Source organism: Cryphonectria parasitica (assembly GCF_011745365.1).
Source record: "Cryphonectria parasitica EP155 unplaced genomic scaffold M406scaffold_5, whole genome shotgun sequence".
Lineage (NCBI taxonomy): Eukaryota > Fungi > Ascomycota > Sordariomycetes > Diaporthales > Cryphonectriaceae > Cryphonectria > Cryphonectria parasitica.
Genome location: NW_024468913.1, coordinates 3,716,458 through 3,741,660, shown reverse-complemented (window position 1 = coordinate 3,741,660; position 25,203 = coordinate 3,716,458). Strand labels below are relative to the sequence as shown.

At 55.0% G+C, this 25,203-nt stretch overlaps 10 protein-coding genes across 10 annotated transcripts; 5 read left to right on the top strand and 5 right to left on the bottom strand.

Moving 5' to 3' along the window:
• Positions 1-4,844: 4,844 nt before the first annotated feature.
• Nop6 (Nop6, putative RNA-binding protein implicated in ribosome biogenesis) lies at positions 4,845-6,006 on the top strand (the record flags this gene model as incomplete). Its single annotated transcript, XM_040921565.1, has 2 exons — positions 4,845-5,442; positions 5,555-6,006. The coding sequence occupies 2 exons, from the start codon at positions 4,845-4,847 to the stop codon at positions 6,004-6,006; spliced, it is 1,050 nt and encodes a 349-aa protein (XP_040776214.1).
• Positions 6,007-7,043: 1,037 nt separating this feature from the next.
• Positions 7,044-8,730, bottom strand: M406DRAFT_106985 (uncharacterized protein; the record flags this gene model as incomplete). Its single annotated transcript, XM_040915215.1, has 6 exons — positions 8,211-8,730; positions 8,018-8,050; positions 7,838-7,896; positions 7,535-7,715; positions 7,179-7,411; positions 7,044-7,110 (listed from the first exon to the last, which is right to left on the bottom strand). Exons 1-6 carry the CDS (start codon positions 8,238-8,240, stop codon positions 7,044-7,046), a joined length of 603 nt encoding a protein of 200 aa, XP_040776046.1. The 5' UTR covers positions 8,241-8,730.
• Positions 8,731-12,492: 3,762 nt separating this feature from the next.
• Hhf1 (putative Hhf4) lies at positions 12,493-13,142 on the top strand (the record flags this gene model as incomplete). The annotated part of the gene is made up of 2 exons (XM_040924217.1): positions 12,493-12,869; positions 12,989-13,142. 2 exons carry the CDS (start codon positions 12,493-12,495, stop codon positions 13,140-13,142), a joined length of 531 nt encoding a protein of 176 aa, XP_040776045.1.
• Positions 13,143-13,192: 50 nt separating this feature from the next.
• On the bottom strand, positions 13,193-15,013 carry Shy1 (putative Shy1, mitochondrial inner membrane protein; the record flags this gene model as incomplete). The annotated part of the gene is made up of 4 exons (XM_040924752.1): positions 13,193-13,292; positions 13,476-13,581; positions 13,683-14,307; positions 14,984-15,013. The coding sequence occupies 4 exons, from the start codon at positions 15,011-15,013 to the stop codon at positions 13,193-13,195; spliced, it is 861 nt and encodes a 286-aa protein (XP_040776044.1).
• Positions 14,976-16,748, top strand: Ubx7. The gene is made up of 3 exons (XM_040918361.1): positions 14,976-16,404; positions 16,477-16,589; positions 16,654-16,748. The coding sequence occupies exons 1-3, from the start codon at positions 15,129-15,131 to the stop codon at positions 16,696-16,698; spliced, it is 1,434 nt and encodes a 477-aa protein (XP_040776043.1). The 5' UTR covers positions 14,976-15,128; the 3' UTR covers positions 16,699-16,748.
• Positions 16,749-16,904: 156 nt separating this feature from the next.
• On the bottom strand, positions 16,905-17,852 carry Mic17 (putative Mic17, mitochondrial intermembrane space cysteine motif protein). The gene is made up of 2 exons (XM_040926394.1): positions 17,548-17,852; positions 16,905-17,333 (listed from the first exon to the last, which is right to left on the bottom strand). Exons 1-2 carry the CDS (start codon positions 17,763-17,765, stop codon positions 17,066-17,068), a joined length of 486 nt encoding a protein of 161 aa, XP_040776042.1. The 5' UTR covers positions 17,766-17,852; the 3' UTR covers positions 16,905-17,065.
• A 523-nt stretch (positions 17,853-18,375) lies between these two features.
• On the bottom strand, positions 18,376-20,051 carry Lrp1 (putative Lrp1, nuclear exosome-associated nucleic acid binding protein). The gene is made up of 3 exons (XM_040915216.1): positions 19,616-20,051; positions 19,395-19,561; positions 18,376-19,331 (listed from the first exon to the last, which is right to left on the bottom strand). The coding sequence occupies exons 1-3, from the start codon at positions 19,791-19,793 to the stop codon at positions 19,056-19,058; spliced, it is 621 nt and encodes a 206-aa protein (XP_040776041.1). The 5' UTR covers positions 19,794-20,051; the 3' UTR covers positions 18,376-19,055.
• Positions 20,052-21,020: 969 nt separating this feature from the next.
• Positions 21,021-22,133, top strand: Pan5 (putative Pan5, 2-dehydropantoate 2-reductase; the record flags this gene model as incomplete). Its single annotated transcript, XM_040917348.1, has 1 exon — positions 21,021-22,133. The coding sequence occupies one exon, from the start codon at positions 21,021-21,023 to the stop codon at positions 22,131-22,133; it is 1,113 nt and encodes a 370-aa protein (XP_040776040.1).
• Positions 22,134-22,673: 540 nt separating this feature from the next.
• On the top strand, positions 22,674-23,496 carry M406DRAFT_322870 (DNA-binding TFAR19-related protein). Its single transcript, XM_040919709.1, is given in 5 exon segments — positions 22,674-22,717; positions 22,780-22,877; positions 22,890-22,892; positions 22,975-22,982; positions 23,124-23,496. 5 exon segments carry the CDS (start codon positions 22,694-22,696, stop codon positions 23,402-23,404), a joined length of 414 nt encoding a protein of 137 aa, XP_040776039.1. The 5' UTR covers positions 22,674-22,693; the 3' UTR covers positions 23,405-23,496.
• A 32-nt stretch (positions 23,497-23,528) lies between these two features.
• Coq4 lies at positions 23,529-24,665 on the bottom strand. Its single transcript, XM_040926189.1, has 2 exons — positions 24,378-24,665; positions 23,529-24,287 (listed from the first exon to the last, which is right to left on the bottom strand). The coding sequence occupies exons 1-2, from the start codon at positions 24,613-24,615 to the stop codon at positions 23,620-23,622; spliced, it is 906 nt and encodes a 301-aa protein (XP_040776038.1). The 5' UTR covers positions 24,616-24,665; the 3' UTR covers positions 23,529-23,619.
• Between the last annotated feature and the right edge of the window lie 538 nt (positions 24,666-25,203).

Sequence of the window (25,203 nt, the reverse complement as noted above, 5' to 3'; positions counted from 1 at the left end):
TTTCTTGAATGTTTTCAGCGCAGAATTCGCAAAGACGCAGATGTCCCACGACAGCCGTCCTCAACAGGCCAGGCGTACGACCTATCTACCTCTTTTTGTGTGGAAGGAGGGGGGGGGGGGACTTTTCATCAATTTGATCAGATCAGATTCATTTACCTTGGATTATATTCTTTCTTCTTTCCTGTTCGTTCAAGAGTCACAAAGCTTCCCCGGCCGTGCAATACCACATCAGAGCACCTGCAGCATCCCATTGGTGGATTGTCAGCAGAGAAGAAAATTCTACGTTTCGTTCAAGTTTGCATCAGACTTCTATTTCATCCTGGCTCTCTCGACTCTGGAAGGGGCGAGAAGCACTACATTTACGCTGGTCTTGTAGGGTCCGAGGCACGCAAAACAATGGGCTTGCCCTTGCGGAGGAAGAACCAAGGAATTAGGTGATATTGGTATCTCATGGACATCAAAGACCCGGCGAGCGTACATATTCTTGTCTATATCTTCTTTTTCTTCTGATCTTCTCTTCTCTTCTTCTTTCTTTTCTTCTCAGGTGCATAGCTGCTTGAAGGGCCACAAGAGATCATCAAGTCAATCAGACCGCATCGAACCAGCCGGCAGAATTGTGTGCGACTGCCTCTTCCTCGAGAGATCCCGCTTCCTGAACGCTCGCAACCAATCACGTCACTTTGCCACCCGACCCAGCGCGCACATATACCTTAGCGGCAAGCATCTGTTGGGGAACTCTGACCGGCTTGCACGAAATGCGAGATGGCTCCTTCGAGGTCTGGGAACAAGGGGAAATGAGTAGGCAATCCTTGCAAACTCTGTTGGCAGTGCCTTCCACATATCGCCTGCTGCTGGAGTCTGGAGCCTCATGGCCTATTGTGCCTGCAAGGCACCTTCTCTAATCACGCAGTGGGACGGGCCCAGACTGTAAATGATTGAACGATGTAGGCAGGCCCGGGACGGTCTCTCATGGAAGGATGCATGTGGCGAGACGCTGCCTTCCTCCACATGACTGGCACAGGGTTAGCTGGTAGTTGCACGGGTTGGGGAATGCAATGAGTTGCGGTGCACGGCCTCTGGGCAGGGGCATGCTCACAGCCTGCTTTACTGTTCTCGGTGCAGAAGGTGCTTTTCATGAATGCCTACCAAGCCCTGGCGCCTTCCATGATTCCATCCATCATGGCAAGACATCTGTTATGGAAGGCGCCGGTCTCCATTGTTGACTTCTTCTGCCCCTATATCTTCTCAACCGCTTCCTTGACTTCTGCCCTTGACCTCTTCCTCTTCCTCTTCCTCTTCTCTTCAACCACTTACTTCGCCCACCTCGACACATCACCACACATCGCCATTACCAGCCTATAATACGTTTAGAGAACGTCACTCATTTTGGCCTTTTTGGATTGTGCTTCTAACTTCTCACGTTCATCACTTCTCTCGCTCTCCTTGCTCTTCACTCTTTTTTGGAGATCATCCCTTTGCGTGCAGCAATTTTCGGCGGTTCTTCTATACACACTCTCTTACCATACACAGTCTTTCGATCGGTCCCACCTTGGTCTCGTCTCCATTGCTCATCATGAGATCCACCGTCTGGGCGGCAAGCCTCGGGGCTCTGTTGTGGTCTGACACCACCTGCGCAGGGACCCTCCAGATTGGTCTGTCTCTTATTGGTCCCTTCGAATGATCGCATGTACTGACCCTACTCTATACAGACCCTGAAAGCATCAACACAGCCACCGTGGATATATCTCCTGGACAGGGAAGTACTGGAAGCTTCGGCTTTCCCCAGACCATCAAAGTTGGGGCCTCAAGCCCTGACATCCACCTGGAGATTGATATTCAAATGAGCCAGATCTCCGCTGTTGATGGCTCATCACTTGTGCTCACCACCCTTGCGTCTTTGTCTGTTCCTACTGATTCAACCACTCCGTCTTTTGGCATCTCGGCCTTGTCTGGCATCGTATCTCCTGATGTCACCCTCTCCGAAATCTCCGTCTTTGGAACTGCCACTTCTGTTTTACTGCAAGCTTCTGCTGCTGCTACTGCTGTTCTGTCATCCCCAGTCCCCCCTTTCAGCATCTCAACACCCACCGTCTCCCCTCTTGCTTTCGACTCAGTCAATCGCGATGTCAAACTTTCTTCTAGGGGTCTTGGTAACTCTTATGAGATCTCCCACATGGACGACTGTGACGAGAATGGCCTCGGAGGAAATGGCCTTGGTGGCCTCGGTGCCGGCGTTCTCGGTGGCCCAGCAGCTGGAGGTCTTGGTGCTGGTGTCTATGGTAATGGAATTGGAAACGGCCTGAGCGGCAACGCTCTAGGTGAAAATGGACTCGGAAACGGCCTTGCAGTTGCTGGAGGCCCCGCCACAATCACGGTCCTTGCCTTACCAACTGGAGCCGGTTCTGGGTCTTTCTCGGATCTGGGCGGATTTGGTTCAGGGAACGGAGCCAATGGAAACGGACTTGGTGGATCTGGTCTTGGAGGTGAATGGGACGATTGCGATGGGTTAGGAGATGTTAGTGGCCCAGGATCTGGACTCGGAACTGGCTTGGGAAATGGAGCCTCTGGTGGTAACAACGGCAACAACCTCGGAAGCGGCCTCGGCGGGAATGGGCTGGGCAATGGCCTTGGAGACTCTGGTGCACCGGGTGCACCCACCGAAACGGTCACTGTCCTAATTCCCGGCGCTGGAGGTGAACTTGGTGTTGGAAGCGGCGTTGGCTCTGGCTCTGGCATCAGCCTCGGCGGATCTGGTTTGGGAAATGGAGCCTATGGCGGTGGCAATGGCAACGAACTCGGCAACAGCCTTGGCAATGGACTCGGCAATGGACTCGGCGGACTTGACCTTGGAGGCCCCGCTGGTGGTGATGACTGCGAGAATATGAACGGGTCAGGACTGGGCAGCGGCCTTGGAAACGGCATAGGTGAGAATGGACCCGGCATTGGCAATGACAACGGCGCTGGGGCTGGCAATGGTATGGACAATGGAGTCGCAGGGGCCGGTGCGCCTATTCAAACAATCACCATTCTCGCGCCTGGAGCTAATTCAGGCCTTGGTGGCTCTGGACTCGGAGGCACAGGTCTGGGTGGCACTGGATCAGGAGGCTCAGGTCTGGGCGGTTCAGAAAGCGGAGCCTACGGCAACGGAAATGGAAACGGAGTTGATTCTGGCCTCGGAAACGGTCTTGGAGGTGCCGGTGGTATCGGCGGCTCTGGTGGCCTTGGAGGTGCCGGTAGTCTGGGAGGCAATGGAGCCCAAGCTACAGTCACTGTTCTCGCTGTTCCTGCTGGAGGCGCAGCATCTGGCTCTGGCAATGGACTGGGCGGCAATGGCCTGGGTGGATCGGGACTTGGTGGCAATGGAAATGGGCCTGGCGGCTACACATACGGTCCCGCAGGATCTGGGTCCGGCAACGGTGTCGGTAATGGTCTAGGCGGGGATGATTGCGATGGCCTCGGAAATGGCATGGGAAACGGTATGGGAAATGGTCTCGGTGGCAACGGAGCTGGTGGCGCAGGATCTACCATCACTGCTATCTCAGTCACGACGGAGACCGTTGTTTCGTCGACCGTCACTGAAGTGGTAACGGCTGGCAGCGAGGGTGCAGGCGGCTTGGGCGGCGGTTTGGGCGGCGGCCTGGGAGGTGGACTCGGAGGTGGACTCGGAGGCGCGGGATCAGGTGGCAACGGGCTCGGGAACGGAGGCAGCCTAGGCAATGCAGGAGCAGGCGGCATCATCTCGACTGTTGCTGTCGTCACCGTGAACGGCGTTGGAATCGGCGCTAGGGAAGTGGATGCTGGTCCAACGGAGACGTACTCTACACCGGCATACGAGACGGCGGCACATGTAACACGGTCCCTTGGCCACGCTGCTGCTGACCGACGGAGCTCCTCATTTCTTTTGGCCCTCGTCGTCTAGGCCGCGGCGGTGTTCGGACTGCACACCCCACTGGCGAGCCTTCTCGGAGTCTGACCATCTACAACCATGCATCCCAAGCCGACCGAAGCCCTGCTACCTGTCTGTACACAGTTCTGACTTGGCGGGCTCGTTTTCGACAGCTCACCTCTGGTAGAAATCTGGGGTAGGGGATGGATCATGCTTGAAATTATATGGCAGGGAGGTCACGGGGTGTCAGGAGAGTAATGAGGGGGTGTTTCTTTCTAGTCATGTATCCATTTATGGGGAGAGTATCCGGTGGGGACATCATGGTAGATTTCTAGACTCGCAATAATTCTAGACGCTGTCGAAACTCAGCTAGTTGTGTCCCATGCGCTCCGCGGTCGAACTTTCATGTAAACAAGGGTGGCTCCAATATAGGCGCTGACGCCTCTGCTGTTGGCCGTCAGTGTCAGTAACTAGTGGCTCAAAAAGGCATCAAGTGGTGTTCCGCAGGGAGGCAAGACTAGGTCTGAAAGTGTCCAGAACTTCGAAGGCATCAATTACATGTCGCCGCATGATACCAGCCAGGAGTGGAAGTGGCCTCAGGTAGAATGGTAGGTGGTGGGTAGTATGGTGGATATAGTGCCACTGTATTGTTCTTATCTTATCGCACTGGCGCATATTCTTTTTCTGTCTTCCTTCCCTTGTCATCTCTTCTTACAAGGTTGAACGGCGGCAGAAAATTATGTGAACATCTTTTCGAGTATATCCATTCCCCGCCCGACATAAATTTTCCTCTCCCTTTCCCCGAATTCCTCTTCTTTGTAAGGAGAGAGCTAGGACCTTTCCTGCAAAAACCAAATTCCATTCAGCCAATTCAACAGTACAGTACAAGACCTGTGCAACTCTCCCCTTCCCATCTAGGAAGAAGAAGAAGAAGAAGAAAAAGGAAAGAAACGAAAAGATGTCCAAGTCCGACTCCAGGGCGGAGAAGAAGGTCGCGACCCCGTCTAAGAAGCGCAAGCTTACCGAAGCGGAGGAAGAGGAATACGGTACCGCGGCCGCCGTGCCCAAGAAGGCGAAGAAGAGCAAGCAGGACAAGGGCAAGGGCGACAAGAAGAAGAGCCACAAGGAGCGCAAGGCCGAGCAAGCCGAGGCTCTGAATCATGAGGAGTTTGATGTTGAGGATGAGGCTATAGATGTGGATGCTGTTGTGAAGGGGGGTGCTGCGGTGGAAGAGGAGAAGAAGAAGAGCAAGAAGAGCAAGAAGGAGAAGAAAGAAAAGAAGAACAAGGTAGAGGAGGCTACTGAGACGACGACAACTGTGGACGAAGAGGAGGGCAAGAAGAAGAGCAAGAAGGACAAGAAGGCGAAGAAGGCCAAGTCTGGTGAGGACGACCACCCTGTGGAAGAGGCCGAGGGCGACACGAAGAAAACAAAGAAGGGAAAGAAGGCCAAGAAAGAGCAGGAAGGAGCCGATGGCGAAAAGGAGAGCAACGTCGATGCTGTCAATGAGGACGATAGCAAGCCTGGCAAGAACAACAGGTTCATATGCTTCATTGGTACGTGCAGTAAATCTTCCTCTCCTCCCCCGTCCCTACAGTCCCCTTTATTTTTTTTCTACGATTTTGCTAATCCGTCCCCCTCCCCCCCCCCCTTTTCTCCGCAAAACAGGCAACCTCCCTTACACCGCGACCCAAGCCGACATCAAGGCCCACTTCGCCGCCCTGAAGCCCACCTCCGTGCGCCTCCTGACCGAGCGCAGCCAGCCCTCAAAATCCCGCGGCATCGCCTTTGTCGAGTTCGACAACTACGCGCACATGAAGACGTGCCTGGCCAAGTTCCACCATACCGAGCTCACCGACGCCAAGGGCTCCACGCGGCGCATCAACGTCGAGCTGACGGCCGGTGGCGGCGGCAAGACCGAGGGCCGCATGGACAAGGTCGCCGAGAAGAACAGGCGGCTGAACGAGCAGCGGGGCAGGCGCATCGCGAAGGAGGAGCAGGAGAAGCTGGAGAATGCCAAGGCGAGGGCGGGCAAGGAAGTCGTGCAGAAGGACGAGGACCGCGAGGAACAAATGGTTCACCCGAGCAGGCGTGCTCACGTCCCGGGTCGCAGGTCGTAGGAAACAGCCGGTCGCATTCCGGGTCGTGGGGGAAGGCCATACCCGGCGGAATTTTACCAGTGAGGTGTGTCGTTACCTATGATTGGTACCGCCAGCGAGAAGCTGTTTTATGTTTGCCCGGGGCGTCATTTGCCTCATGGCGCTGTTCGATAGAGTTAGTTTTATGCTTTCGCATGATACCCCTTTCAGCTCCACCAGAGACTGCTAGAAAATCAAGCACAGTTTGTCATGTCTCGTTAGTTTCACTATGAGTCCGAAAGACCAGATATTTTGTGAGATCAGTGTTTATCATGCGAGGTTACATGTAGTAAGAAGTATTGGAGACTCCCATCCCAAACAACAGAAACCCTTGGCTAGAAAAAAAAAAAGGTAACACGCGAAAATATCAGAAGTCTCCTCTCCTTCCCTTACCAGCCCCTTGGTTGGCTAATCCTCACCTCACCAGCTGCTATCTACAAAGAACCAAATCAAAATTCTGGGGATATCCTTGAGGGGCTTGGGGTTTGTGTGTGTGTGTGTGTTGTTTTTGTTGTTGTAAATCATTTGAAAGTGATGCTGTGTGTACGCCCATCTTGCTGCACAAGAAACAAAGAGAAACTGGCTAGGAAGACCGACATTGTGCTGAGACCGTGATGTTCCAAGCTTCAAAGCAACTCAGATGCCAGAAGACCATAGTCACACTGCCAAGAACGAAGTCCCCTTCCCCAATGCCATCGGAGGGAGGCCTTTTTCTGCTCCAAGAATACACTGGGAAAGAGTATTAACGGTATCATCCGTTCGCCTCAGCCCGCCCTCGTTGTTCATAGGATGCTTTCGCAGGAAATGTAGCAGCAGAATATTTTGGAAATCGGATGGGTGCCCCCCCCCTGTCCACGCTCCCCTCTAAAAGGTGATGGTTAGCCTTTCTGAGGTTAAGCAGTCCGGCCGTTCTAAAAGCTTTTCCCCTCTCTTGATACATTGAATTCGGCGGCGGCGACGTCGCATGGCGATCAATTGGTCCAGCACGAGTTCTGCCATGGTTCGGCCGGTCGGGTCGTTTACAGAATCGTGCATTTCGACTTCTTCGTCTTCTGGGTCGCCTGGGGTCTCGGGCTGAGCACAGCACTGTATTGAGGTATCGAGTCAGTCATTCAAGTTGGTCTCAAGGAATAGACAGCTGGATTATTTCGTACCGAATAGCCTCGTCGAAGACGGCCTTCAGATTGCGCTGGGTCAATGCAGAGCACTCTAGGTACTTGTGTGCCCTGATGTCCTGGGAAGTTCGCAGGGCTTCATCGTAGGTGACGGGTTCCATTCTCTTGTCGCGGAGACTCTGAATCGTGTTCGGGTCCTCCCTCAGATCGAGCTTGGTGCCGACCAGGATGATGGGGATGTTGGGAGCATGGTGGCTGATCTCGGGGAACCACTGCAAGATATGTGTCAGTCTCAAAAACACTTATGGATATGAAACCTTGCCATCCATCATAAAATATGGGATTCCAGCGAGGCGAGGTTCAGTCCGGGAAAAGAAGGAGGTTGGTCTGCGCACCTTGGCCTTTACGTTATCAAACGATGGCGGGCTGACGATGGAGAAGCAGATGAGGAAGACGTCGGTCTGAGGGTAGGAAAGAGGTCGAAGTCGGTCGTAGTCTTCCTGTCCAGCAGTATCCCAAAGTCCCAGGCTAATCGGCTTCCCATCGACCATCACACTCGCAGAGTAGTTGTCGAAACTGTACGAGAATAATCATCAGTCTTTGTTGTCGCACGTGCAGTAGGCGGCGGTGAAGGTCCTCATCCGGAGCGCTTCCGGCGAAACGATGAAGGTGGTAGGTCGATTGGCAATTGCACGTACACTGTGGGAATGTATTCGCCTGGGAAGGCATTCGTGGTGTATGAGATGAGAAGACATGTCTGCCGTTTGAGGTTAGCAAGTCAAATGGTTGAATGCGACGGGTCGCGGTAGGGGACGACGGGCGGGCGAAGAGGAGGTGGAGAGAAAGAGGGGAGAGATGGGACACGGGTTAGAACGTACCTTGCCGACAGCACCATCACCTGTCACGACACACTGCAGTTGATGAAAATGGAATGGTCAGCCTGCTATTCACATGATTACTCTGCACGAATGGTCTTGCTCGAGGCCATGCGAGCCGCCTCCAGCTGCGAGGGTGGCAATGCCAGAGCCAAGGCCAATACCGACGCCGATGCAGTGATCGCTGGGAACGAACCTTGATAGACTGAACGCCGGGAGCGGCCATATTAAATTCAAACGGGTGATGCTTTGTAAAACGGTCGAGTTGTGGTCGTTGGATATTGCACAGAGGAAGGTTGATGGGGGGAGAGTCGTTTGTTTAAGCCTCAATCTTGGTACGACAGCTTTGGGAAGGAGTTCGTTGGCCGTCTGTGGTTGCAGATATGAAGCAGGATGTGTGATAGAGTGGATGTGAATGTGTGAGGTGGTAATCAGGGTGGCGCTTGCAGACCAAAAGAGGACCAGGCAAGACAGGCCAGGGCAGAACAGGGCAGGCAGGGCAAGGGGTAGTAGGCGATGGCTCGACTGGGGTGGCACAGAGCTCAGGCCTCTCCTCTTTCTCGCGCGCGCGACGTAATGATGTCGTTGATTGCTGGTGATGATGATTGGTGTGATAATGACAGCAGTAGTGACAAGGGGGAGGAAGAGGAGAAGGGAAAAAAAGAAGAGAACACAAAACAGAGAAATCAACACACAATAATCACAAAGGGGTCCAGAAGCTATGAAGGATGCAGGAGGAACGAGTCAATCTTGGTATTGCCGCATAGAAGACAGAAATGTTTTGACACGACCGGAACGGATTGATGCCGCAACACGACTTGAGAACGGGAGTTGAAGGTCAGGGGAGGTCAGGGAGGGGGGGGGGAAGAGTAGCACACGCACACCACGCAGGCAGGAAGATTCAGGTTCAGCACAGTGGGCCAGATAGGGTGCTTGAGTGTGCTAGCAGGGCCCCAGGGTCTCGTCTGCCAGTGGTTTTTCCCCCCACCGCCCCTGGGGGTCCCCAAGCGGCGAAGAGCGTCTCCAGGCGATACAGACACACTACCAGGTTGGAGGTTACGGCGGGTGGCTACCATATTGGTCTCACTAGCGGGTAGGGGTAACGAGCTAGGGGCCGACTACACAATTTGTGACAAGGGAGATAGGAAGTACTTCACCCTTGAAGCCTGTAAGCATCGGTACCTCACTTCGGGCAGGTCTTCATCAAACGGTGGGGTCTGAGGACTTTCAACAGGCCTGTGGCAACTCTAGTACATAATGAGGTGGTGAGACGCCTGGAAGTACATACCTATCTCGTACAACCATGGTAGATTTCTTCCAGAATGTGCCTAGAGCGCGCAGTGTGCGGCTGCGGCCAGCGAGGAAACACAGCGTCAGGAACAGGAAGCAAGAGGCGTCACTAGTGCAGAGGATCTCTTGGGTTGCAGTTGGTCTTTCAAAGTAGATAAACAAGACGGAGATCTCTGCTAGCCTCATAGGCCCCCGCCTGGGTTTCCGACCAGCAATATCAAGAACCAGTTGGCTGGTTTAGTTTCATAGCGGACGGAGATCGTTAACGTTACGGAGCCTGCTATTGTTCATTTGTTGGCAGCAAACTGAAGAAAAGAAGCGGAGAAAATGTGAGGAACTAAGTCTCTCCCATGGTACATTGCATACCACTCAGGGCAAGGACTTGGTGCGTTGGTGCGTTGGGACGGTCACCTGGGCACCCAACCTCTCTGTGTACCACCACATTCCATATCATATGTCAGGGACAGTCAGAACCGAGTGAGGCTACAAGATGGATCACGGAGCCGTCCACTTCTTCAACTCACTCCTCCCGGGAAAACATCTGTTCCACATCTAACTTGAAATACGGAGCAAGAGCAACAAAGCTCGGATCATCGGGAATGCAAAGCCTTGTTTGGACCCTCCAGGGGCTCGAGGCCTCGTCATCGCCATTACAGTACGACGGTTCTGTGGTCTAACACAGGATCCTGACTGCACATCAGGCAGCTCAGATCCACTGGCCTTCCAAAGCTGTGCCCGGAGCTCTGAGGGCCGTCGAGGCTTTCTTGCCTAGAGACGTGTCTGTAGAGAAACGCTGGGAGCCGATCCTCGATTCGGGGTTGGATCATAGCATACATACATACGTTGTACGTACGACGGGTAGTCTAGATCCACGGCTGCACTGCTGGTGATGACCTGTATGAAGTAAACACTTTCGCGCTCTGCGCATTTCTTTCTTGATTCGATGTCAACTATCTGTTAGCTGTGTCCAGAGGGTCCTGGCGCAACTTTGAAGCAAGTCATGTAACAAGGCTCTTGGACCACCCAGTGTTTTGGCTCCTCCAGGGGGTTCGCGACGGGCGCAAGTGTGGATTGCCTGATTCGTTGTTTCAAAACTCGTCGTGCAGCCCTCCTCGACGGATCGATCATCCGGGACGACAGACCACGTCCTGTTCCGTTCCCTTAGGGCTCCATACCGAGTCTTGGGCCTCGCATCGCCTGATAGACCTGCAGCCTTCTCATGCTCATGGGGTTTCATCACTCATGAGAGAGATAGAGAAGAGATGACACGGCGCACGATGGATCGTGTTGCCGGTTGTTCGCAGAGAGACAAGGAGAAAGTGCTCCCAGAGGGCTCGGAGCATAACTACTGACGTCCCGACCGCCGGTCGACAACTCGAGACGCCCAGAGGTCTGGTACGACGATGTCACACCTTTGGCACAGTTCAGGAGAAACATCCAACAACCATTTTGCACGAGTTCATCCGAGGCTTACAAGACTTCCCTTCTACCGGTGTAGGCGACGGCGAATTTCGGGCTCATGACCAAGCCTCCAGTCCAAGAAGAACGCCAAGCCAGTGACAGCTTGCTTGAACCCGCAAAAAGTGGTGGCTCTGGAGGCCACACAGATGGAGATGTTGCGACCATAGGAAAGTCCTTCTAAGCGTCACACTCCTGCGGTGGCCCAATGAGGACTAGATACTTCAACTACTAGCTAGGACTTATCGATAAGATAGGCCACGGGTGCCCCCACTTGGCACATTTACCCTAGCCGTGCAGGCGCAAATGATGGGAGAGCAACCCGTCCAGACGCGCCAGACGCGTCCACCATCCTCAATCGAGGTCGAAAGCATAGCTTAGCCATCCCATCCTGGCAACACCTCAACTCTGCAATCCAAATCCAGCTGAGGTGGCTTCTCGTGTGCAGAAACCACGGCCAATTCACATACACATGTACGAATCGTCCAAAACCATGCGCGCAGTCTAAAATGCCAAACTCCCAAGGCTCAGCCGGGGCCTCGAGGCTCCCTCTCCCCATCCGCGCCGGGCCCTCCTCATCCTCCTCCTCCTCCTCTTCCAAGGTGCCACCGCCAACCAATCGTCCACGCCAGCCCAACCCCCTCGAGGGCGGCACAACACCAGGACGCAGCTCCTCTCACCCCCCAAGACCCACCAACAACAGCCGCGATGACGAGCCCAATCCGGCCCAGACCCCCGTCCACAACCCTCGCGCCTCTGCGCCCCCGACATCCACCACCCGCTTCTCCATCCGCACACCAGGCAACCAGGTCGTCGACTTCCGCGCCTCGAGGCAGCTCTTCTCGGCGTCAGGGCGCAAACCGCCCACGCAGTTCACGCCCCACGGCCGCGCCGCCATCCGCGCCCTCGACTCCCGCCGCGCTGCCATCAATGATATCAACACCCCGGGTCGCAACCGGCGCCGCTCGATCCGCGACCAGCGCGAGACGCCGCGGGATGTCCTGCGCGCCCTCAGCAAGACCCTGGCGCCCAAGAGCAAGGTCATCACGACGTCGAGCTCCTCGTCACCAGACGACCCGACCGCCACGAGCGGCGCGCGCAAGAGGCGGAGCGGCAAGGGGCGCCGGCCCGCCGTGACGATTCCCGAGGACCCTGACGACAGCGATGACGAGTTCCCTATCGACAGACCGCGCTTCTCCCTGCCGATCGACGAGGACGCCGATAGTGACGGCGAACTCCCGCGGCCGCCGAGGAGCAGCGGGCTCGAGGATCTGGATGATAACTTTACGATGCAGAGCATAGAGATGCCGAGGAGGGCGACGATGGGCCCATCGCAGAGGTTCTCCATGCGCATGAGTGACTACGGCCCCATGGGCGACGGGCCGAGTGATGACGAGGATGGGGGCGTCGACTCCGCTTTCTTCCCGCGGCCGCAGTGGGATGACGATACAGGCGGCGACGGTACGGGCATGGGCAGCGAGGACGCCGCGCTGGAGAGGCTGGATGACGAGGCTGCGCGGCGGGACACGCTGGGCGGCCGAGTCAGTGACTTTGGAGAAATTGACTTCAACCTCGATGCGGGCGACCAGAGCACGGTAGTCCTGGCACCACAAGTGCAGTCTTCCCCTCAGCGCGAGCCCTCATCGCCTGCGAATGAACCATTTGGCTTTGACGACGACGATGATGGGCCACCGCCACTTGACGACGAACCTCCTCCCTTTGCCGAGCAGATGGACGTCGAGGACGATGCGCCGCCATGGGATCTCGCGGCAGGAGACGACGATGTTTCCGAGGCGGGCGACAGAACAGCAGAGACCACCATCCTTGCAAGACACATCTCCTCCAAGTCGACGGGACGGGTGAAGAAACCCGGCAAGAAGATCTCTCGCTATGGCATCGAGTATCCATCGCTTCCCACAAGTGTCGTCAAGCGGCTCGCGCAACGATTCGCGGGCAAGGCCAAGATCAGCTCGGACACGCTCTCGACCATCATGCAGGCGTCAGATTGGTTCTTTGAGCAGCTCGGCGATGACCTCCGAGCATATGCAAATCACGCCAAAGGGCGCACGACAATCAACGAGAGCGACATGTTGACCCTCATGAGAAGGTATGTTCATTTGATCCCCCACCTACCCTCTATTTCTTGAGACATCTGGGTATCATTGGATTTCTGTGCGTCTTGATTTGTATGTACATGCCAACCTAACCAGTCCCTATTTCCCCCAGACAACGGCAGACGAGTGCCTCAGCAACTCCGTATGCCCTTGCGCAAAGGCATCTGCCTAGGGAGCTCTTACAGGAACTGCGCATGCCTGCTCCGGCACCTGTCAAGAAGCGACGACGAAAGGCCACTGCAGGAGAGGACGAAGAAGTGGGGTGAGGTCGTGACCAGCTTGCTTAGACCATAATGTGCAACAACAAGCAAAGTTCCTACCACTGCGTATTTTTACGAACGCGCTTGGCCACCTCGGATGGCGGCTTTTTGATAACCATCCACAACATTATAGCTGTAGCGAGGGACAGACTATACCTATGAGGGGTGTTAGCATGCCGCCAGAGATATTCAGGATCAGAAGATCAAGGCGTGCAATTTGGAGAGGGCGTGTATGCACCGAGCCACAGCGACTTATGCCCAGGCACCGCGAATGAAGACGGGAGCTGGGCAGTCCAGTCCTCTCATACGGATAAGGGTAAGACAAAAAGAATCACTTACCAAGTGAAGATGTACTGGGCGTGGTTGTTCCTCAGGTTGACCTCTGCAGGTCTTCCCAGAGGAATGCCCTTGGCTTCGTACTCCATGACCTGCATATAATTCGGGTCTATTAGGATATCAGTTAGCAAAGCTGCCCACAACAGATACTGAGAAGAAACTTTTGATGAAGGGCTGCTGCTCTCCAGACCAGGCACACAAGACACTTACCCATCGTGGCTTCAATCCAAACCGGCTGTGCCCCCGTCAACTCGGCCATCTGCTTCACATCGGGGAAATAGAACTCGCTCTTGTCCGGCCTATTATCAGGCGTGAACATGTTCTTCTTCCAAGGCTCCCTCAGCAGCCCTTCCACCACCACTTCCCCCTGCGGCATCGACTCCCTCGCCCTCTTCCTCCTGTCCCCCAGCCGCTTCGATATCCACCCCCTGTTTACCAACACCGTACTCCCGTCCTCCCTTTCAAGCGGTGTTACGACCATGTACCCTTGCTCGCCATCCCGCATCCGCGGCCCGATCAGCATCTCCTGGTCGTACCGGAAGCGGCCACGCGTGACGACACGCCTGTAGTCGAAGTCACCAATGGCATCCGGATCGACACGCGGCGGCAGGGGTAAAGGCTCCCGTACAAGGCGGTCCTCGCACTTGGCGATGAGGTCCGTCTTCCACTGCAGCCGGTAGACCTGCCAGGTGCCCAGCGCGAAGGCCGTGATGGGGATGATGGCGAGGACGAGTAGACCCGGGCCGTGGCGGCGGCCGGTGCGCACGAGCTGTGGAGGGTTGTCGAGAATGGAGTGGAAGTTGGGGTCGTCGGCTGGCTGGCGGGGCTCGTTAGACTGGGGGCGAGGACGGGTGTGGGAAAAGGGTCGCTGTTGTTGGTGGTGGTGGCACGGTATCGTGCGCGGTCTGGAGGTCGAGTTTGTGAGGGTCTGCATGGTCGATTTGGCCGGCGAGTGCCTCCCTAGGCGCGCGAAAGCCTTCATACTGGGTGATATGGGGTGTGAGAAGCTGCAATGCGCGGTCGTGTGCTGCTCAGCCGGACTAGAAGGTGTTGAAGCGGAGCCGCTCTGAAGCCCAGAGGGAGAGAGGGCCGGTGATCTTCCTCCGGACCGCGGGGGTGCACTGGCAAAGCAACCAGATGTCTCCTGTGATAAGTGCTAGCAAGGCCAATGTAATTGTGACCTCAAGCTGCAGTCATAGGCGTTGGGGTTTTCCAGTCTGGCTGGCGTGGTACGGGGCGGTGGAAATTGGTGAGAGTTTTGAGAATAGATGGTGCATCGAAAGTTTTGGGCGATGATGCAACGAGCTCTAGGCGATTGGCCAGTGGAGCTCTCAGGGCCGCAGCTTACCGAGCTTTGGGGGGGGGGGGGGGGGGGAAGAACCCCCTAGCTCGGGAAGTACCCTGCAGTGCCTTAGCTCCCCCGGTGCAACGCTTAGCTATTCACATGTCCCACTAAATCCGAAAGGTGGCAGTAACATATTAAGTAACCAACGCAAGCTGGAAGAAACAACAATCCTTCCGTGACTACTCTTGACGTTCATTAGCGTTATAGCAATATTCCTGGTCTTTCCTGCGAGGTTTGTCATTTGTGCTAATCGCCCAAATCAGCAACAACCGACCCAGCGAAGACATTCCGCTGAGGACACAACTGATAAGATGGTGTTCTTCACTGGAACCCTGCAGGAAGGCATATCGACCGCCCTGCAGCAGTCGAAGCTCGTTGTCTGCTTTGTGACCGATGGTCAGGAGGAAAGCAAGACATGGGAGAATGAGTTCCTGACGGACAGCACTATTGCGCCCTCACTGGAGAAGGATGCTGTCGTGCTCAGGCTGGAGGCCGGATCTCAGGAGGCAGGATACCTGGCCGCCATCTTTCCACTGCCGAAAATCCCTACGCTGGTGATCATAAAGAACGGGGAGCTGAAGGAGTACGTGTCTGCCGGCACGGAAAAGGCCGAATTTTTGAGGAGGGTTGGAAATGCTCTGGCAGCACGAACGGAAAGCCAAGCACCGATGGCTTCCAGTGCCTCTCCTGGTACACAGACGGAGACCCCTGCCCCTGCGGCTGCAGTCCCTTCCTCAGACAACTCGACAGCCACCGTCGTCCCAGCTCAGACGACACAGCCCGGTGGCCAAGCAGTACCAGCACCAGCCTCCAGCTCATCCGAGGCCCTTGCTCCACAGCTCAGCGCAGCGGAAAGGACACGTGAAGGTGCACGCAGAGAGCGGAGTGAGATCGAAAAGGAGCGACGCCGCGAGGATAAGGGCAAGAAGCCCGCCGAGGAGTCCCAGGACCAGAATTCTGACCCCAAGACAAAGCAGAACGACGCAGTGAAGAAGGCCTCACAGAAGCTTGCAGAGCGTAAAGCCAAGGCGCGTGAGGAGAGGGCGCGCGTGCTGAAGCTGATTGCGGACGACAAAGCCGAGCGGAAGGCGCGGGAGGAGGAGCGGAGGTTGGAGAGGGAGGCAGAGCGGCGGGCTGCGGCGGGCGAGGAGGTGAGCACACCCGTCCCAGAGGCTACTTCTGCGTCAACCCCGGTCCCTTCCTCGTCAGTTGCAAGGAGGCACGACCAGTGCGCTCTTCAGATCCGACTCTTCGATGGGTCGACTATCAGGACACGTTTTCCGTCCGGGGCCACGCTATCCCGGGACGTGCGGAAGTGGATCGACGAGAGCCGCACCGACGGGCAGGATCCGTACACATTCAAGGTGATTCTCACGCCGCTGCCGAACCGCGCGATCGACCACGCCACAGAGGAAGAGCAAAGCCTCGAGAAGCTGGGGCTGACGCCGAGCGCAACGCTGGTTCTGACGCCCGTTGACCGGTATTCGGAAGCTTACACGAGCCTGAACGCCGGGCTCACAAACCCCGCGTCGAGGCTCATTACGGCCGTATTAGCCTTCGTGATGAATATCTTGAGCGGAATTGCGGGTGCACTGGGGGGCTTAGGATCGGGTGGGAACGCTGGTAGCGGTAGTGAACAGGCGGGTGGTACTCATCAAGATCAGGACGAGGGCCAAGCATCGACATCAGGAAGAGAGGGTAGCGGGCGGATCAAGGGGTTCCAGAACCCTGATGACAGGCGAGGGGACCATCAACTCTACAACGGAAATTCGGTAGGTCCTCACCCAGAACCCTCGTGTGAACATTACGACAGACATAAACGCTAACGAAGGACAGCTGAATTTTGAGCCCCGGAACGACGAGGATGACAAGGATAAGTAGAAGCCGCCATAGACTAGACTTCACTCCTATGAATGTAGAATTTGCATGCCACTTGAATTATGTTATAATATTTTCACAAGCATTTGCGGAGCATCGCTGCTTCAGGCCGCAATGCAATGCAAGCATCTGTATGTATGATATCATGAGTCGAGTTTTTTTTGGTTCCCGATCTATCTGTCGCACATCAAACCCGCGAGGGCTGAGTCAAACCAGATGATTCTTCTTTTCCCCCGCCCATTGGTTCCGAATGGAAAGGTTTCTTTCCCACCAGATCAAACCACACTCGACGTCGCTCTTATGCCATCCATTATTTTCCCTGTCTCTTTCTTTTCTACACTTTCCCATCCGCAAAGCTCGTTGCCCAGGCTTAATACTTGCTGGCAGCGGCCTGGCAGGCCTTGAGCTGCTCCATGTACCAGCCGCAGATCGACATGTTGCCCTGGTGCTCGTCCATGCAGCTCGTGAAGCTCTTGGTCGCCATCGCGCAGTTGGGGTCGGCCTGCTGGTTGGCGTAGTACGAGTTCTGCTGCTGGGGCGCGGCGGCCTGCGGGGAGGCTTCTGCGGCCTCGCTGGACGAGGAGCCACCGAACATGCCCATTATACCGTTGGCGACGGTGTGACCGACTGCGACACCTCTGTATGCAGGTAATAGCTTGGTCAGTATTTACCAGATCCATGAAAAAAAAGGAAAAACAGCCGCTCCCTTGCCACATCCTATGCTTTATATTTCTCTCCCCTTCCTCCCCCGCAACACAAAGCAAAGAAAACAAGGGACCACATATACAAAGAGAGAGAGAGAGAGAGAGAGAGAGATCTGAGAAAAGGGAAAGAGAGATAGGGGCAACGTACGCAGCAGTGCTAGCCATCTGCCCAAAGAGACCGGAGCCGCCGGACGACGCAGGCGCCTGTGCGGTAGGAGGAGGCTGGTGAGGAGCCTGTGTCGCGGGCGCGGCGTAGGTGGCGGCCGGCCGGGTCTGCTGCTGGGACTGGGGATGGGTGGACGTCCGCGCGGGGACAGTTGGGCGGGCAGGAGCGCGACCAGCGCCGGCAGATCTTTGACGAGGCATTTTTGTAGAGGGGGTTGCGTATGCGTGTGCGTGGTGAAAGACAAGGTGGTGTTGTCGTTTGTTCAGTGTCGTCTTGACGAGGTTGAGTGAAAAGGAAAGGTCGGAAAGGTCGAGGTTGAATTGGCCGCGGCAGAGGGCAAAAAATTGGCTTAAGTAATAATAGTACTGGAAGCCAATGGAATTCGTGCTAATTCTCACATGGATCCAGGGCCTTGCAGGGTGGAAGGGTCCGCTCTAGTGGGTACGACAGCACTGTACATGCGCTATACGCCGCCTACTTATGAATCGGGAATACAGTCAAACCCTTACTACCGATTCACTGGCAGTCGATTAGGGGAGACATGCCGCTTTCTTCTTTTTATTCCTCGGAGGAAGAATAGCATGTTCCACTTCATATTTGAGAAAGTAGAATGAAATTGACACAGTGATGGTAGATATAGAGTGAAATCAAGGAAGAAAGAGTACACAGTTTCATACTACTTCGTGCAAACAAATCACTGATGTCTACACTATTACATGAACCTTGACATGGCCTGAACCACTGTTCAGGTTACAACTCTACAGTACTTCTAAGGAGGAACAGGAAATGAAACGAAGAAAAGCATCTTGTACTTAGCATTGGGAGCTGGGTTTTCAGATATCATAAAAATTTGATGGGGTATCTCTCTATTTCGGCCTACAAGTCACCAATTGCCCTGATCTGTTGCTATCACCTCTTCGAATCAAGCAATCGCCTGGGCGATGCCCCAAACGAGTCAAAAGCTCGATGTGTAAATCGTCCAAAATGATTCAAATCTCGGCGTCAAGACCTTACGCAAATGTACGCAGGAAGCTCGAGCCGGAAATTTGTGAACGTTGCGGGCTCTGGTGCCGGACATTGTTCCATCATGCCATCAGTACATGAGCATTAGGGCAATTGATCGCCCATATCTTGTCGGCTCGTGATGAGAATATCCCTCACCGATGAGCCGATCGCCTCTAGCTGATGTTCTTCCAATATCCCATTCACATTCCCTCTTCCAATTCAGACGCACGGCTCGCCGCTTCAACAATGTGCAATGTGGCGGTTGTTGTGTCGACAGACTTCTCGACAACCACATCGCAAGCGAGGCAGGCTGGAATGGCGTCCCTCGCTCACCCACATTGGAGTGAACATTTTGGTCTGTAGTGGAGGTATTCAAGGAGTATCGAGGTGTGTGCCCAGATGTAGGGTTGCCGGACAGTCTTCAACTCCAGGAGATATCTCGGTGGTGGTGTTGAGTGTGCAGGTGAGTTGCGGTGCTGGATCGCTTAATTCTTCTTCTTTCCCTTCCTGGTCTTCTTCTCACGTTTGGGCTTGGCTGCTGTGGACTTCTTGGACTTTTTCTTCTCGGGCTCCTCGATCTCTCCCTCCTCATCCGAGCTATCTCCAGCAGGGCTCTCAGCCTTGGCAGCCTCAGCAACAGCAGGCTCTGCTTCTTCAGCGGGTCGTTTCTTGCCCTTCTGCGCAGCTGCCCTCGCAGCGGCCTTCTCGCGCTCCTTGGCCAGCTTCTCCTTTAGCTTGGTATTGATGTCGGCGTTGTCGGCCTGTAGATGAGGTTAGCATAGTCGTAAAAGGTGAAGAGCAAAATGAAATGTGGAACTACACACCAGGTCAGCCTTGATGAAGCGGATAGCGGCCTGCTTATCAAGAGCCTGCGTCCTCTCGGCTGGGACTTCTTCGGCCTTTTTGATCTTCTCAAAATATTGTTTCAGGCGAGCGAGCTCTTTGGAGATGGCGTGTGTTTTTATGTCCACGCCGCCTACGCGCAGGGCGGCTTGAGCACTGTTAGCGAGGATATTCAAGAGGGTAGGAAGGAGTGATGTCCTACAATGCAGGGTGCTCTCAATCGCGTATGCAACTGTGACATATAGCTTGGCCCTATCGAGCAGAGGGAGCTTTGATGCAGTCTCGTTGAGATTCGACAACAGAGGCTTCAGCGAAGCCTCCAGCTCATTGATATTGCCGTCGAGCTTGTCGAGATGTGCAGTGATGTCTGTGACGTCCATAGTGGGCGAGTCGTTGTGACTCTTCTCTCTGTTCTTCTTCTTTTATTCTCCTTCTTATGATCTCGGACGAGGCCTTCGCTTAAATGACCAGATGTGTCAGATTTCTGGGGGCTTGAAAGAGATGCTTCTGTCTGTCGAAAACAGATCCTCACTCTTCGATAAGTACTGAGGAGAGAAAAAGAGTACAGACAAAAGGCCGGATGAGTGAGGGGTGGTCAATGAAACGAGTTACGAATGCTCATCCAGGGAGATCCGTTGAGTTTACACAGCTCTTTGAGTCTCTTGGATGAAGAGTACTAATGATGTTGTTGGTATTCATCAAGTCTCACTCGCGGCAAAAGTTCCATACGGGACGCACTTAGAAAATTGCATGTGCAAGAAGTCGATCAGCGACGCAAGGATGCAGGGATTTAGGCAAGGGTCGCGTTCCGGTCCAGCGGGCGATTCTTCTACAGAGACGCCCGGAGTAAGTCGTGTGCTTTCGTCGTAGTAGCTTCCCGCTAAAATTTTGAGAGGCGCTCCGCTGCCAGAAAAAATGTCACCGTCATCCAGCTTCTTCAACGACCATTCCCTCCCACGCAGGGTCACTCTCGCCCCAAATTTTCCACCTCGCCATGAATTGAGGGCGGCCAGAAACATCATCTGCGCCCAGATGACTTGAGCATTACCCTCCCCCACCAGCCCGACCACATCTAACTGGACGAATCGCGAGGGCATTTTTTTGCACCGCTTCCGGTCTCGAGGTGCTTCGTCCGTTCGAGAAGAAGCCGCCCTGTTCTCGACCAATACCGTTGCTATGATCTTTCGAGGCTCCTGAGGACGTTATTCAATCTGTATTCCTTACGCTGCAGTCTTCCGCTATCGCGGGTGTTTGCGCGAATACCTCACAGACGCGCATCATGGAGCTGCGGTAGCAATCATGCGGGCCGGGGGGCCATCAGATTGTATTCCTCAGAAGGTGCTGCGGCCAAGGTCGGGAAACCCGCGCAGAACCTCCCTCTGGATGCCGATGACATCGACGATCTGCCCGAGCGTGGAACTTTACAGCCCTTGTCGCGTCGGCCTAAGTTCCGAAAGTTGCTTGACGATTTAGAGGAGGACTCTTGGTACGAACGAGGCGCGCCCGACCAAGAACCGAGAATACCCATCGGGAAGCCATACACAACCTCTCCTCCCCCAGGAAAGGAGGCTGCGAAGGACCTTCAAGAACCTAAGGAGGAAGATAATATGGGAAGGAGAGTGCATATCTTGGGAACTGATCCTCGGGCCTTCTTTATTGCCCACCGTCTCGCCAGCTACGAGTACCTCGAGCCTGTCAAGCTGCTCATAAATAAGAGGGCCATCATGAACAGCTGGGAATTCGAGGGCAAGCGTCTCCTGATGTTGAAGGGTGAAAGGAAGAGCTTCCAGAACCGCGCCGAGGCCGAGTGGGTAGGGAAGGGAAAAGCCATACCCAGCTCCGAGCACATCGAGCAGTTGATCGTGACGATCCCCTGCTGCCAGACAGTCTCGGCAATATACAACATTAAGCACCGTATCGACAGCCGGACGACGATCTGTCTTATCCAGGACGGGCTGGGGGTTGCGGAGGAGTTGAATGCGACATTGTTTCAGGATCCTACTACGCGACCAACATATATCCTCGGGCACATGGCCGCCTCCATAGGGTACTACAAGCCCATGTTTTTCTCATCCATGCTCCGCAAGCCCGGAAAGCTATACCTGACGGCCCTGGAGCGTGGTATCAACCTTCCCTCCTTCATCAAGTTCCATCCGCCCGTCGAACGCCGCTCGAACGCCGTCCAGTTCATGCGGACTTTAGTAGCGACGGATGGACTCAGCGCGGGCGGATACAGCCTGGAGAACTACCTGATCAAGAAGCTCCCCGCGATTGTCTTCCAGTGCATCATCGAGCCCATGGCTATCGCAATCGACGCTACCTACGATCAGGTTCTGCGCAACGAGCACGCGATCCTGCTCGCGGACGAGCTGCTGGAGGAGCTGTTCAACGTCATCTGGGCGCTGCCCGAGCTGACCAACTTCTCCAAGGTTGTAGAGCACTGCGGGATGGATGCCCTGCGGAAGTACACGCTGAACCGGCTCGCGGACAAGGGACCGGCGCAGAGCCAGCTGCTCAGTGCCGTCCGCGCGGGCAAGATGGTGGACATTGACTACTTGAACGGATACTTTGTCAAGAGGGGTCAGGAGTTGGGTATCAAGATGCCGCAGAACGAGATGGTGGTTGGTGCCGTCAAGGCAAGGATCGAGGAACGGAGGAAGCAGCTGAGGGGTCTTATCCCATTTGAAGGGTTGGCTTCACTGAATCCGCACACAGATTAGGATAGGGAGGAATTCCAACGCGGGTAGGGAGGCCGAAGATTTACATGACGGCATCGAGCGAGATTGAGGATCTTGCAGTGATTTCCGAGAGCGAGCCCAGCGCCACACAACTCCTGTCACATAAATTATATGTGAAATAAATTTTCTGCCAATTCAATCTTGTGTCCGTGCTATTATTTCGAAGTCCCGAGTTGATCGTATCACCCAAAGCTTTCGCCTGGCCGGGCAGCACTGGTCTTTCGAATCGGACTCAACTACTTATAGCTGCACTGAGGCCGACACAAATAGGCATACTGTAGAAGGATCGTGTGTCTCCGTATGATATCAACATTGAAGGCTTGTCGAATATCTGAACGGCACATTGTGTAGTTTCGCGGGCATGCTGTGGTGCTGTGGTTTCGGGTACTGTTTAGGGCGCATGGGCATTATCGATATAGGCTATACAGCACCGCGGATGCCTGCCCGCCCGGGGCAGCTTGACCCCACCAACTTATTTATCTTAGGATCCGCACCTCTTGCGAGTCTCTCTACTAATTCCTCAGACACACAAATGTGCAGCCATGGATGACTCAGAACTTGAACAGGTATGTCACAAACAAGCAGAAGATTCCTCAATAAAGTGTCCACAGATGCCAACAGAGAACAGATTCGCAAGGCTCGTCTCGAGCAGCTCAAGGCGCAACAAGGAGGGGGTGGCGCAGGTGCAGGTGGCAGCTCAGGCCAGGGCGGCGCTGAGCAGAAGAAGTAAGTGATTATGCCTCTTCTTGCGGCCCCTTCAATCTACTACTGCTGTATTTCTCGGATGACTGACTTTATCCGCGTGTGTGTGTCACATCAGACAGCAAGAAGGTAGACGACCCTCACCCCTCTTAAAATAACTGGGACATCCATGCCCTTCCTACCCAACGAGCATCACGCGACCACCCAAAACATCCTCATGAAGCCTATGGACATGGAAGCTAACTACTCGTCTTTCCTCCTCTCGCACAGCCGAAGCTAGACAATCCGTCCTCCAACAGATCCTACACCCCGAGGCCGCCGACCGCCTGGGCCGCATCCGGATGGTCAAGGAGGAGCGGGCAACAGACATCGAGAACAGGCTGATCATGCTGGCGCAGACGGGCCAGTTGCGGCAGAAGGTCACCGAGGACCAGCTCAAGGACCTGCTGAACGCCGTGGCGGAGAACAACCAAAAGAAGGAAGAGAAGATCGTGATCAACCGGAGGAAAGGCTGGGAGGACGAGGACGATGACGACCTGCTGGATCTGTAGGCCCGCCCAACAAGAAAAGAAAAAAGGATGGAAGTGTGGGCGAGAGTATATTGCTGGGAAGTCAAGGAAGAAAGGACACGATGCAATGACATGATACCTTAATGCGATTCTATTGAACCGGTCTGAAGTGGCTATGCGTTGCCCTAGCGACTCTATGAGCCTCGTGGTAACGGTACAGGTGAGTGGTAGTGTACAAAACCGCCCAAACAAGGCCTTCATGCTGCTGTCTGCGAGTAATTGCGACCACCAGAGGCCTGCAACTTCTGCCGTTTCCTCTCCTCTCTATCCCTCTTCCTGATCTCCCTCAGATCAGGCGGCCTCTCCACCCCTAACCTCGCCCTCAGCTCATCCACATCGGTCTCCAGCTCCTCTTCCCAGTAGACATTAATGACCTCCTCGCTCCTCCAGCCGTTCCTCAGCGCCCAGGGGAGGTACGTGTCCACGAACCGCCTCCTCTCGCGCCGCTTCAATGTCAGCGCGGCAAACATGCTCAATCCCGTCATGGGCAGGCCCGTGTTGGCCCACTCAAAGGCCTTGAGCGCGACTTCTCCCTCCCGCACGATGGGCAGGCCCGTCAGCGCGTGGTAGAAATCGTGGCACTCGCGGTACCGCTGCATGACATAGGCGCACTCCTCATCATCAATATAGCGGACGGCAGACCGCGTGTCGGGAGACACGCCCTCGCGGTCGAGCCAGCCGACGTAAGTGCGGCCAACGGTGTTGGGGCCCAGGGTCCGGAGGTGCGGGAGGTTGAGAGACGTTGCGGTCAGCCGAGGACGGTCGCGCAGGATGCGTCGGCCTGTTGGGGAGCGCAGCATTGCGTCGCGGAGGCGGGGGATGAAGTAGGGTGACGAGGTTGCCTCGGCGAAGGCGGCAATGAGGTCTGGCGTCCATGGCTGTTAGTAAAAGTCAAGTCCCTCCCTCGGCGAGGAGAAAGAAAGCAAAAAAAAGAAAAGAAAAGAGAAGGCCTTGCCTCCACGGTATGGGTCCAGGAAGGACATAATGCCGGACCCAATAGCCAGCCCAGCACGCTCGACACGTGTGAGCGGAACGTGGCCTGGGTAGTTCGGCGTCGGCCGGCTGAGCACGGAGAACGGCCTGGGCTGACTTGACGAAGACGCTGCGGCCGGTATTAATGCGGCCTGGCAAACTCCATAAGTGCCTCGCAAGAGCGCCGACGCTCTTGACCTTGGGAATATGAGCTTCGTCATGGGGAGAAGTTGAATTCGGAGACGACCATCGCGACAGGATGAACGTACGGGAGCTCGAGACGGAGAGATGGTGCAGGAATGGTGGTGGAGCTATTTTTTTGGAAAATCGTTCGATGACGGTATCGGGGCCGGCTTGGGAGCTCAGCTTCCGGCCGGCAAGACACGGAGAGAGCTCTTGGTGGGGCCGGTCGGGGCCGTACAGTGCAATATTATTTCGTACACGGCGGTGTGAAAATAAAAGGTCAACGACTCGCAGTTTCCTTCGAAAGAATACACAGTGCTCACCCAGGACTCAGGACATAGTTGTACAATTTTTGCACTCTGGTCTACCAGTCTACGACTCTTTTCCCCTTGTTCAATTACCTCCCTCAGATTCGAGGGTCTGGTTCAGTAGGCGGATACCAGGACAGGGCTGGCAGTGAGTCACTTGCGAGAACTTCCTCCTCATCTCCAACCAAGGAAAAAAGAGGACCCTTGGCTTCATCAGACACTGGAAGTTTTCAGATGCAATGGATTGTTTGTGACACCAAAGTATCATCTTCCACTTGCTAACGGCATCGTGGACCGCTCAAGGGCCAGGACTGGGCT

Coding starts and splice junctions, on each gene's coding strand:
- Ubx7 (XM_040918361.1), top strand. CDS start 15,129: ATGGTGTTCTTCACTGGAACCCTGCAGGAAGGCATATCGACCGCCCTG. Junction 16,405..16,476: donor TATCTTGAGCGGAATTGCGG/GTGCACTGGGGG, acceptor GTACTCATCAAG/ATCAGGACGAGGGCCAAGCA. Junction 16,590..16,653: donor AACTCTACAACGGAAATTCG/GTAGGTCCTCAC, acceptor AACGAAGGACAG/CTGAATTTTGAGCCCCGGAA.
- Mic17 (XM_040926394.1), bottom strand. CDS start 17,765: ATGCCTCGTCAAAGATCTGCCGGCGCTGGTCGCGCTCCTGCCCGCCCA. Junction 17,334..17,547: donor CAGATGGCTAGCACTGCTGC/GTACGTTGCCCC, acceptor ACCTGCATACAG/AGGTGTCGCAGTCGGTCACA.
- Lrp1 (XM_040915216.1), bottom strand. CDS start 19,793: ATGGACGTCACAGACATCACTGCACATCTCGACAAGCTCGACGGCAAT. Junction 19,562..19,615: donor GATTGAGAGCACCCTGCATT/GTAGGACATCAC, acceptor ACAGTGCTCAAG/CCGCCCTGCGCGTAGGCGGC. Junction 19,332..19,394: donor GCTTCATCAAGGCTGACCTG/GTGTGTAGTTCC, acceptor CCTCATCTACAG/GCCGACAACGCCGACATCAA.
- M406DRAFT_322870 (XM_040919709.1), top strand. CDS start 22,694: ATGGATGACTCAGAACTTGAACAG. Junction 22,718..22,779: donor ATGACTCAGAACTTGAACAG/GTATGTCACAAA, acceptor AACAGAGAACAG/ATTCGCAAGGCTCGTCTCGA.
- Coq4 (XM_040926189.1), bottom strand. CDS start 24,615: ATGACGAAGCTCATATTCCCAAGGTCAAGAGCGTCGGCGCTCTTGCGA. Junction 24,288..24,377: donor CCTGGACCCATACCGTGGAG/GCAAGGCCTTCT, acceptor CATGGACGCCAG/ACCTCATTGCCGCCTTCGCC.